The 12,886-nt window shown below is 44.8% G+C and overlaps 1 protein-coding gene across 1 annotated transcript in view; it reads right to left on the reverse strand.

The window, feature by feature from the left end:
- The window catches only part of EEIG1 (estrogen-induced osteoclastogenesis regulator 1), a 63,251-nt gene that overhangs the window by 20,620 nt on the left and 29,745 nt on the right, over positions 1 to 12,886 (reverse strand). The window contains exon 3 of the mRNA XM_088464662.1: positions 1,839 to 1,959. Coding sequence (XP_088320788.1) covers positions 1,839 to 1,959 — 121 coding nt within the window. The remainder of the gene's footprint in view (positions 1 to 1,838; positions 1,960 to 12,886) is intronic.

The following is a 12,886-nucleotide window of genomic DNA, read 5'->3' on the forward strand; positions in this document are numbered from 1 at the left end:
ACACTGAGCCCCCGTCTATAATGCGCACATAACACTGAGTCCCCCATCTATAATGTGCACATAACACTGAGCCCCCCTGTCTATAATGTGCACATAACACTGAGCCCCCCTGTCTATAATGCGCACATAACACTGAGCCCCCATCTATAATGCGCACATAACACTGAGCCCCCATCTATAATGCGCACATAACACTGAGCCCCTCATCTATAATGCGCACATAACACTGAGCCCCCATCTATAATGCGCACATAACACTGAGCCCCTCATCTATAATGTGCACATAACACTGAGCCCCCGTCTATAATGCGCACATAACACTGAGCCCCCATCTATAATGCGCACACAACACTGAGCCCCTCATCTATAATGCGCACACAACACTGAGCCCCTCATCTATAATGCGCACACAACACTGAGCCCATCATCTATAATGTGCACATAACACTGAGCCCCTCATCTATTATGAGTACATAACACTGAGCCCCCGTCTATAATGCGCACATAACAATGAGCCCCCCTGTCTATAATGCGCACACAACACTGAGCCCCTCATCTATAATGTGCACATAACACTGAGCCCCTCATCTATTATGAGTACATAACACTGAGCCCCCCCGTCTATAATGTGCACATAACACTGAGCCCCTCATCTATTATGAGTACATAACACTGAGCCCCCGTCTATAATGCGCACATAACACTGAGCCCCCCGTCTATAATGCGCACATAACACTGAGCCCCCATCTATAATGCGCACATAACACTGAGCCCCCATCTATAATGCGCACATAACACTGAGTCCCCCATCTATAATGCGCACATAACACTGAGCCCCCCGTCTATAATGCGCACATAACACTGAGCCCCCATCTATAATGCGCACATAACACTGAGCCCCCATCTATAATGCGCACATAACACTGAGCCCCCATCTATAATGCGCACATAACACTGAGCCCCCCGTCTATAATGTGCACATAACACTGAGCCCCCGTCTATAATGCGCACATAACACTGAGCCCCCCGTCTATAATGCGCACATAACACTGAGCCCCCATCTATAATGCGCACATAACACTGAATCCCCCGTTACACTACTCTGAGTGTATGTAGTGCAAATTGTTTAGTCTTAATAGTGCAAACAAGGTGGCAACGATCATGCAAAGCAGCTCACACAAGTGTAGCAACAAAATATTCAGTCTACAATAAATTACTTCATCATGTTTTACTGGACATCTATAAAACAGTAAACTGAATATAAGATGTATTTCTAGATTTCAGTCACAGGTACATCTCAAATTTGTTATAGATTTGGCTATAAAGGTACCATTCCCTCACGGCTAATGGGTAGCGCATTATTTTAAAATGATTTTATGCAGAACAGTCATTATTACCTGTTTTTATTGCATAAACACAAACAGGGATGTTATGTTATACATTGTCTTTTGGTTGCAAGTTGTTTAAAGCACAACTATCGCTGACACACAGTGGAGGAAGCCATTTTGTAGGCTAAACCAAAATCCATGAGAAAGCAGTGCAACAATTCACCTCAGTATGGTCAATGGTTATCCTTGAATGGATACGCTGCCTACTCATTTCAGCACACAAAATGGCCGCCTACAGGATAGTTGACAGACCCACGTTAAGTGAAGCAAAGTTGCATCCATGCTAATGATGTCATTCAGCCCATTCAATAGCATAATGGCTCGGTGCACAATTACGTAGCCTCAGCATCAAACTAAATCCGTGGGCCACACGCTCAGATTATACAGTTTAGTGGCCATAATGGCCTCTTCATGCGAACACCACACAATGTGTCACAGTCATCTGCTTACCTTCCGGACGGAGACTCTGCAGATACAGGGATCCAGCACGCCAGTCGTAGGATTGGCGCTCATTTTACAGACAAAGGTCAGCTTCTTCTTCCAGCGGACGCAGTTTTCCTGCACTTCCTCCCTGTGTAAGGAAACACAAGGTGAGAGCCTCAGCCAAGTAGATCCTTCAAACTACATTATATGACAAAACGCGCACACACAAACACATTATTTAGTATATATGTATTATACAGATATATATATATATATATATATATAAAATCATAATCTCATAGAGTGCTTTCCACTTCTTATTAACGGACTATATTCCCTCACAAGTCCCATGCCGATTACAATGCATGTTGGGAGTTGTACTCCAGAAACTACTGCAGGTTTTCTAGCCCTAGGTTAGAGCATCGTTTTAATCTGGTTCTCATTTCTGTGAAAGGAAATAGCCAAAGCCACAAACGTTTCACAGTATCCTGTGGAGGCCGTTCTTCATCACCGACCTACTTCTGTACACCTCAAGCGGTTTTCCGAATAATAATAATAATGGCTAGTTTGCAAGAGAAGGGACATTAAAGAAGATCCTATAAAAAATACATTCTGATATATCTTCTTTAATGCAATGCTCCCCCTTTATACCCCCTCCATCAGCTTATAATTTGTACAATCGTTGCTTCAAAAAATATTATTAAATTCCCTTACAGTTACCCTCCTTATAAACCAGCGTTATAATCCTGGGGAAACGACCTTTTTCGAGTAGTAGGTAGCAAAATTGCTGGGTGGCCACTCATTGAGGTCGGACATTGGTACGCCAATTTACTGACCACCACCATGTTTTACTGACAGACTGTTTAAGCAACATAAAAATCTCAGTCACAGACAGGTGTTGTTTAATACTACTAACAGGGCGTCACATAATACAGATGACCGTTTTATTTTACCTTTAAAAAAAAATTATATATATATATATATATATATATATATATATATATAATGTGCAGGCTCGGATAGGTTCGAGTCCCTCCCCAAACCCCCCCCCCCCCCCCCGAGTTTGGATTTTTCCCTCCAAAAAAATGGAACTCAGAAAGAGGCAAAATGTCATCTTGCATGGACAAACATCATTCCTGGGCTTTGCCTCTTACTGAGTTCCGTTTTTTTGGAGGGAAAAATCCGGACTCGGCGTGCAAACTCGAACCTATCCAAGCCTGCACATCCCTAATATATACATCTCAAAGTTATTTTTCCGAGTGGCTGTCAGTAAATTTCCTGACAGTTTATGACATCCGGTTGCCCATGAGATAATTTATTGGGGAGTCTTGTTTTATTATGTTATTGCGTTTGTCTCTAATATGTAAAGCACAATGGCGTGTGTGTTGGCCCTATATAAATAATGGATAATAAAAATAGGCAGCTGGGAGAGTCAGGTAAAGCAACAAGGGCGCCGGTCTAATAAACAGGACACAGAGCCGCACAGCTATTCCTGGGCCCTGATTCCTATCTCAGCATCTGACTGGAAATCTGACAACAGCGCAGAAACCTGGGGAAATATTTGCAGTAATTATGCTGATGGATGTCTAGCGGTGCAGCAACCCAGTGATGTGTGATTGCAGCGGACAGGGGCTCAGGCTGCCATATCTAGGCAGCCCTTCCTGTGCTTCACAGCTGACTGCACAGGCTGAGATAAAAAAAACCAATGAGTCCCATTAGAATGAGCCCAGAAGCTAAGAGCAGATACAGAGGGGAGGGGGGGGGAGCCTGAAGCCCTGGCTATATCACCAAGCTTTCCTTTCCTCAGTAATTGCTTTTGCCTTTCCTGAAACAGTAACCTTCATTTCGAATCCTTCAGTGATTTTCAATTTCAGGTAAAATATAGACCTGAGATAGAGCTGGCGGCTCTACAGAAACTGCATTGTTTGCGGTCCGTCATCGATGCAAGCCAGATTGCTGGTGCTCTGAGGTTTGGCTGGTTATCCACCAAACTCCTAGCAACGTCTACCAAGTGCCCTCTAATGACTATGGGGTCTATTTACTAAGCAGTGTTAGGAGACACAAGTGAAAAGTGATAAGGTGCCTGCAGCCAATCAGCTCATTACTGCCATCTCACAGGCTGTGTTTGAAAAATGACAACTGGGAGCTGATTGGCTGGTACCTTGTCTCTTTTCACTCTGTCTCCTAACACTGCTTAGTAAATAGACCTCTATATGTGTTCTAAATAAGCCCTTATGCCTATCTCTGTGGTACATGGACTTCTGGGTGATGAACACTGCTTGTATATGACCTGCCTAGACTCATGGCAGGCTGGGGAGGTGTAAGCACCAGGCAGTAGTGCTTGACACCCTGTACCACGAAGTTTAAAACCCCTACGTTTAGAACTACAACTCTCAGCATGTTGAGAGTAGTCACTGCTAAAATGGATGAGAGAGGCCGTGGCTGCCTATCTGGTAGTACTGTATATGTCTGGCAGGTTTGCCGAGAGCCAGAACACTACTTCCTTGCAGTAATCTTGTTTTGCTGTCTATCTCGCCGTCTTATCAGACTCAGGGGACAGGAGGTCTGATGTAGCTCATGATGCGGAGATAACAAGCTGATGTAAGCGGCAGCTGGGGACACGCAGGACGGTAAACAGGAGTTTACATTAATGACAGAACCTCCCTGTGCGGCCTGGGGACCTGCTGAAACCAATGTGGTATAGTCTACAGACAGTCTCCTCAACTAGAAGCGCCAGAACGCCCGTACACACAGCACGATGCCCCCAATAGATCTGACGATATATTGGCAATTGGCTGTGCAGCAGAGCCGCAGCGATAAGTCTGTGAATGACTGGTTCACAGACATGTCGCTGGTACACACTGGCCAACGAGCACCCGATATATATTGGCCGATCGATTGATCTGCCACTATATCTGCCAGTGTGTACCCAGCATGAGTGACAGGCTGTGAGCGTTTGCGGGCGACTACTTACTGCGTGCGACGAGACTTGCAGTTTCTGCTGGCTGGTCAGACCTGGTGTAAATGTTGCATGACTGCCCGACATGCGTCGATGTTACCGATGTATACGCAGGTAGTGCGAGGTAGTACGGACGTGAGAAAGCAGCAGTGGGCGTCCCTATGCCGGCTGAGCTGTGCCAGGCATTGGCATACATTCCATTCGCAGCTGCGTTCCGTGAGAATTCGCAGTTGCGTACGCAATAGCGATCCTTACGAAACAGTTCCTCAGACCGTAGGCAAAACAACAGCTTAAAAGCAGGTTTGTGGAAACATAAAATCAGTTGGCCACAAGATCCTCAACAACATTTGGGGAAACAGGTTATTTACCACCGTTTTAAGAGGTCAGATAGATTCCTCATAGCCCAAACATGGTTGGTGAGAATCTTGCTACGCTGGGGGATCAACCTCAAGGGTTAAAAAGATCTAGCTTTATAATTTGCCAACACGTGCAGTGTAATGCTGACAAACTGTACATGCACGTGCAAGGTCTCATGAAGGCGCCAAGAGCCAAAAAAACAGAACTCTCAAAAAAAAAAAAAAACACTAAAAGTAACTGCCCCTATATCTCTATATTAAAGATTCAGGATGACTTAAGCTGCATACACACACAACGATTGAGTTAATGAACGATTTTAGTAAACGATTTTCTACCTTGAAAAAATGAACTAAAAAGCTGCATACACACACAACGATTTTTTTAATGATTATCGTTAAACGATATCGTTTAACAATAATCGTTTGAAAAAAGCGTTCACTTTCTGAGCCAAACGATGAACGATTATCGTTCATGCGCGTTCACGTTTGTAGTTCAGTCAGACTTGTCAACTGAACGATTTTCATTAAGGGAATATGCAAAAATCGTTTGTAGTTCATAAAAATCGTTCATTACAGTTTAAAAAATCTGACAGAAAATCGTTCATAAAATCGTTGGTAAGAAAATCGTTGTGTGTGTATGCAGCTAAATAGTTTACTAAAGTTGTTCATTTACTATGTTCATTTAAATGTAATGAACGATTTTTATGCACTACAAACGATTTTTGAATATCAACTTAATGAAAATCGTTCAGTTGACAAGTCTGACTGAACTACAAACTACAAACGTGAACGCGCATGAACGATAATCGTTCATCGTTTGACTCAGAAAGTGAACGATTTTTCCAAACGATTATCGTTAAACGATATCGTTTAACGATAGTCGTTCGAAAAATCGTTGTGTGTGTGTATGCACCTTTAAGCCTTATTAGCAGCCTCATCTGACACTTTCTGTTATTAGGAGATACTGTACAGATCACCAACTCGAGTCAAGTTTGTCCTGTGGAGGCTCAAGGTTACTTCAAAACAATTTTCCTGGCCTGGAACACTGTAGTTGTGATATATACGAGAGTCGTGAAAGGCCCATTAGTCTTTGCTTTGAACCTACAGGGTTTCTGAAAGCTGTGTAATTAATTTATGACCAACCGTTATGGCGTTTGAATTCAAAGAGGTGTCAACGCCCTTCCCTGTACTTATCAGTAAGGATAACTTTTATAATCACAGGTTAATGGTACAGACTGCTGCAAATGGAGGTATTTCCAAAACGTGCGACCCACCGCGGATGAACTGCGCAACAGACAACCTTATCATGACTGATAACATGCACGAAGGCAACTTCCCTGATGTAAACTAGAGGAGGATTGACCAGATTCCTGGCCCTACCGGTGGGAACAAGTTTCTCATGAACACATTCCTAAAATTCTTCAGGGATCAGAGAGGGTCAAAGTCTAACCTCACATAAAAAGGGAGAGGACACGAATTATCAAATTCATGCCATCGCTTGGAGAAGAAACTGCCACAGAATATACTGTAGTACAGAATAAGCATCCTGTGGTTTACCGCTCATGGTGGTACTACAAAGCACAGGCAGCCTATGTTAGGAAATGCAGAGATGTATTATTAACAGTTATTTATCTAGTGCACACATATACCGCAGCTAACATTTACTCATTCACATCAGTCCCTCTCCCAGTGGAGGTTGCAATCTATATCGCATGTACACACACACATACATTGGGGTTCATTTTAGTCAGAATCGAATTAACCTTCCAGAATGTTGCTGTGAAGCAGCGATGCTAACCACTATGCCAACACTGCTGCCCTTACAGATGTACCCAAGTAACACAAATGTATATATTAAACCAAATATTGAAATATACAGGCAACTTTGGGTTCGTCAAGTATTGTGGACCTACAAGTCAGAAGGCTGGAAGGGCATGCTGGGAACTGCAGTTTCCCAATAGCTGGTAAGCCACAGATTACACTGCGGACTCACAGCACCGGGATCACGGTTCGAGCAGGGCCCTCTTCTGTGTGGAGTTTTTATGTGCTCACATTTTCCTACTGGCACTCTGGTTTCCTCGTACCTTACATTTATAAATATTAGTGGGAGCTGGCATGCTGATGATTCTGCAAAGTACAAGGAAATGTCAGCCAGGGACGGCAAGAGAACAGCACTACCTAGTGGTCAACTTATCGAGAAGAATGTCTGCACTTGTTTAGAACAGCTATAGAGTACATGACAAGACAGTGCGATTGAATCATAACCCAGAAAGCAAACAGGCTCTGGAGTACAGTATGTGTGCAAATAGCACATGTTTAAGTGCAAATAAAAGGTTAGAAAATGTTTTTTTTTTTAAAGGTATTTAAAAAAAAAGTGACACAAATTTTCTACAGTAATCACTGCAGATCAGCACTTTCATGTCAAAGGCTTCACTCTTACCCACAAGCTGCTAGTATGGGGCGTGAGCAGGGGGTTATTGCTCTAGCTTGTTTGTGAAAACAAAGACACATTATACAGCAGCGGGGATGGAATTTCTCCAAACTGTGGCCTAACAATAGCAGCACCCTCCTCCCACTGCCTTGTGCAGACACACAAAAGGACACTATACTGCAAGGATGCCACAATTCCCCCTGTGAGCCGCAGCAGACCTGAGGGGCAGCTGCTCGATAGTGGGGTAAAGCTGGTGGTAGAGCCGAAGGTGGCTGCACCTGCAGAGGGGACAGGGCAGATGGAGATGGGGAATTCGGCATGAGTACCTTCTTACCTAGCAGGTGCACCTTCACTAAGGGCAAATGTATCAAAGCTTGATGTGAGATAAAATTGTGAGGTATATAATCACCAACCAATCAGCTTCTAACTTACATTTTGCAGGCTGTGTTTAAGAAATGATAGTTTGGAGCTGATTGGTTGGTGATATATATTTCATTTTTTTTCTCACATCAAGCTTTGATACATACAGTATGCCCCTTAGTGTACTATTTCCACAGAAGAACTTCTGTGTGCTTGCAAAGTGTGCCATTTATCCAGACATGGAGGCCACCATTATGTGAACTGAAGTAACAGTCATGAGAATACAGTCAATTTACTAATAAGCCAAGTGACATTACTGAGGCAATAAGTGTTGTCACTAATTCCTAAGAAACCGCTGATCTGCACGTAGATAAATATTGGTTTAGCAAAATGTCCGCCTCCCCTGACTTTACGCCATGGAATGCCTCAGTGACACCACTGACAGCATTTTTTTGTCTTGTCAAACAGACTGCGTAGATAAAAAACGTGAGGCACCAGGAGATGATAGGCTTCGCTGATTAATGACAAAGGCATGAAGGGAATGACAGGTTAGTGTACCACACCAAAGGCTGGGTCAGAGTTGAAATTACAAAGCCAGACAGCAGAGTTAATGTTGACACATCCAGAGGAATTGTCACTTAACCTGTTGCCCGTTAAGCAGCGGTGATTGCCTGGGACCCTGTGGCCTTGTCCATATGTCACAATACCCCCAGAGGACTGTAAAGCCGTGTGACCCTGATGCTGGGAGTGTTACACCCATGTACAGTACAGTCTCTCTCAATGCTGGGAAGACACCGCTGCAAAGTTGCTATGTACCTTTGCTAACAAGTAAAATCGAGGTCAGAACAGGAGGAGGGGGGGGGTCTGGCTGTAATCACATGGAGGTGACAGATGGGGACAAAGGAACACTGTGAATGAAAAAAAAAAAAAAAGCGATGTTCTTACATTTCAAGAATTAGAGATTAGTGAACTGTAATGCAATAGCGCAAGGCCAGGATCCAACCAGCTTAACCCCTTCACCACCTTCCGCGTCTGAATAATTGCAAATCTAATGTTATTTTCCCCCTATCCGTGGCTTGGAAGAGGTTAAGGGGCGACGGTGAAGGTTGGATTTTATGGTTTCCATGGCAATGTGAGAATGTAGATAACTTTTTTTTTTCTTTCCCCCCCCCCCCCCCCGAGTGATTAAAACCAAAATAGCTGTAAGTAACAATGCTCTGGGCCCACGCTATGGAAGGGGGAGTTTCCACATGAGCTTCCAAGGGAAAAAAAAAAAAATTGGGGAACGGAACGGTGGTTTACAAGGTGCAAGGACTGGCCTGCTGTAATTGCATTCAGATGTTCTGTTCCACCTCCTGCCCAAATTTCCCCTACAAGCCCCTCGTTGCTGGCGTCAAATTTCAGTGAATAATCTGGACACAATGAAGGAATTTAGCAAACATCTCTCGCCGATATTAATCTCCTTTCCAGAGGAAGGAGGGGGTATTGGTAACGAGCCATCCCTCCGCCAGGCCCATGCGTGTTTGTTTAGTTACTGCCCGTGTTGTTATATTCGCAGACACGACATGAATGGTTATCACACTCATCTATTCAGGAGCTGTACCTTTCCCATGTATGAGATCCCAGAGGGCGGCCTGGCTTCTTGTGTTCTGTGCATGATCCACACAAAGAGCCCTATTAATAAACAGGCTCACGTTCCCCTTTAGTAACAAAGATCTCCCTTAGTACCTATCCATGAATGAATTCCTTCAGGTTCCTGACTTACAGAAAAGCGGATACATCCAATGCAGGAGGAATAGCACAGATCGGCTTTCATTTTTTTTTTTAAAGGACAGTTGCATTCATGCGTCTATATCACTACTAATCTTGGCGATTAAAAATGGCAGCTGCCTATGAACCGCTAGGTAGCCCGAGTGTGCCAAGGTAAGGCGGCTACAAAGATGTCAAAATATAGGGCCTGATCCATCAGCGTACGAACACATATCTAGCGATTGTTTGCCATCGCGCATGTGTATAAGACGTACTGTGCGTGTGCGCTGCGATTGCATTGCGATCACGGACGCACAGAGGAATTCATCGCAAAGTGAGTGACAGGCTGTCAGCGCTTGGGGAGCGGTGACATTGGGGAGGGGCAAAAGAACGCTGGCGTGTCTCCGTTTGAACGCAGTTTCATGGGCATGCATAAATTAGCCACTGCAATCGCATACGCAGCATTAGAGCTCTGCGCGTGCGTGGAGACTTGTTGTAAATGCTGCGTGACTGACCGATGTGCGACGATTGAACTGAAGTTTTTACGCAGAAGTGCGACATTTGACGTATATGAGAAAGCAGCTGTGGACGTCTTTATGCCGGCTGAGCTTATTTTCGCAGCTGCGTTCCGCGCGAAATCGCAGTTGCGATAATATTTGCGTTCACTGCTGAATTTTACCCATAGTGCGGATGTGGGAAAGAGGCTTCTCTTAATGGGCGGCCTATCTTTTAAAGTCTTTACTTAAGGTTTCAGCTTCTCGGAGAGATAAATCAGCCGTGTTTACCGGAACAATTATAGGAAAGAGGGCGACAGACATAGGTCCCCCACTCCCCCAAGGCTCTCATACTCACTTTGGTATTCTCATGGATAGCCGGCGTGGCTCTGCTTGACACAGTTAATACAATACAGGTGGGGATCGTTGTTTGAAGCCCCAAACGTACCATTAAAAACACTCCGGTTTGTTTTATTCCATGTGTGAGGCAATCGTGTTTCGTCAGCTGCCTCTGTAATTACCATGGCGCAACTGCTGGAGAGTTACAACAACCTAATGTGAAGATATACTGATAACACAAACTATTAAAGGAAAACAGAGACTGGTTATTAAACCGGTCAAAACTAAATAACATTTTTGTTACAATAATGATTGCCTCATCAGACTGACCTATTGCCTAGACATGGGGGGCCCTATTTACTAAGCATACTCCATGCTACCTAATGCTTTGGTTATGCGTCGCTGTGCCAGGTGGTCCATCCATGCGCCTAACTTCGTAAGGAACGCCTCCACTTACCCAAACTCCTCCTTACAGCGCTAGAAAACTTCTGCTCCTTTGCAAATGCCACGACCCTGCTTCTATTCAACCATAACACGGTCTGCTCCTACCTCCCTATATGCAGTTACCATTATTTCCCTACTTTATTAGATGCTCTGGTCCTGCTTACCTTGTAAACTCATTACAGCAGGGACGTTTCCTTATATTGCAGTAGAACACTCTAAAAGGGCCTATCCATTCCGCGACCTGAAAAACTGAACGTCTATCCTTCAGGTCGCCGGGTGCGGTGCCTGCACTGAACGGCGTTCACTGAACGTTATTCAGTGCTTGAGACTGACCTCCCTATCTGCTAACATGTGGAACCTGACGAGCGTCGTCAGGTTGACCAGCGCGTTCGGCAGATAGTCGGGGTCGGCAAGGACCCAGCGTGCACGCGCATCGCTGGTCCTTGCCGGCTATCCATTACACGACTTTGTGAACAATGCAATCATTCAAAACATTGTGTAATGGATAGGCCCCTTAAATATTTTATTTGTAGCTACAGTATTTCTTGTTCATGAAACAAGAAAGCCTTATTACTATGAGATCTTCTATGGCAGGTGGTACAGTGCCAATTATATTAATAAACAAATATATGTAATATATTTCTATTTGATTTATTTGTTTGTTTATTTATAATTTATTCTCCACATTATGGGCCTGATTCAAAAGGTGCACGCAATTTGAGCGCAATGACGATGCTCCCGTAGTTATTTATTACCAGTTATTTATATAGCGCACACATATTCCGCAGCGATGTACAGAGAATATTTGGCTATTCACATCCGTCCCTGTCCCAGTGGAGCTTACACTCTATATTCCCTATCACATGCTCACACACACACATACACACTAGGGCAGTGGTTCCCAAACTGTGCGCCGCGGCAGCCCAGTGCCGGGGCCTGAGGGAAGCTGCTGTTATCTCAGCAGACCTTGCCAAAACGTCGATCGCCATCTACCGGAGCTCCCGCCAGTGGATCGTGATCAACTTTCCTACAGAAACTGGATCGCTGACCTCCGAAGCTATCAGAGGCTAAATAAGCCTCTGATCGCTTCAGCGTTCCCACTGATGCAGTGCGCGGGTGACATCATGACGTCACCCGTGCACCCGCGGCCCCGCGCAATGCATCACTGGGAACTTCTGAGGATCCTGCACGCCTGCTGGATTCAGTCAGCGCAGCGGGAGTGACAGCAGGAGGAGCGGTCCCCAGCGTGAACTTCAGTCAGGTAAGTTCTGCACAGGGGTGTGGGGGCACTGCCTAAGAGGCACTACTACAAGGGGTACTGCATAATGGGCACAACTACAGTGGGCATTGCATAATGGGCAGTACTACAGGGGGCACTACATAAAGGGCAGTACTACAGGGGACATTGCATTATCCTTTACATAAGGAGCACTACTACAGGGGGCATTACATAAGAGGCACTACTACTGGGGGGCATTGAATAAGGAGCACTACTATAGTAAGCATTGCATTATGGGCACTACTACAGGGGACATTGCATAAGGGGCACTACTACTGGGGGAACTGCATAAGGGGCGCTACTACAGGGGACACTACATAAAGGGCAGTACTACAGGTAATTAATTTGGCTTAGGGGTGCCTTGAAAAAATGAAGGCGACCCTAAGGGTGTTTTGAACTGAAAAAGTTTGGGAACCACTGCACTAGGGTTAATTTTTGTTGGAAGCTAATGAACCTACCAGTATATTTTTGGAGTGTGGGAGGAAACCGGAGTGCCCGGAGGAAACTCCACACAGGTAGGGCCCGTGGTGGGAACCGCACCCACGACCTCAGGGCTGTGAGGCATTAATGCGAATTATTACACCGTCCGTGCTGTAGTTGAATGATTATTTGCTACTGCGCGAAAGATTCCAAGAGCGTGTTATGGGAATGTCGGGGGTATGTC

The sequence above is a fragment of the Taudactylus pleione genome, unplaced genomic scaffold, assembly GCF_031769625.1.
Source record: "Taudactylus pleione unplaced genomic scaffold, aTauple2 ptg000003l, whole genome shotgun sequence".
Lineage (NCBI taxonomy): Eukaryota > Metazoa > Chordata > Amphibia > Anura > Myobatrachidae > Taudactylus > Taudactylus pleione.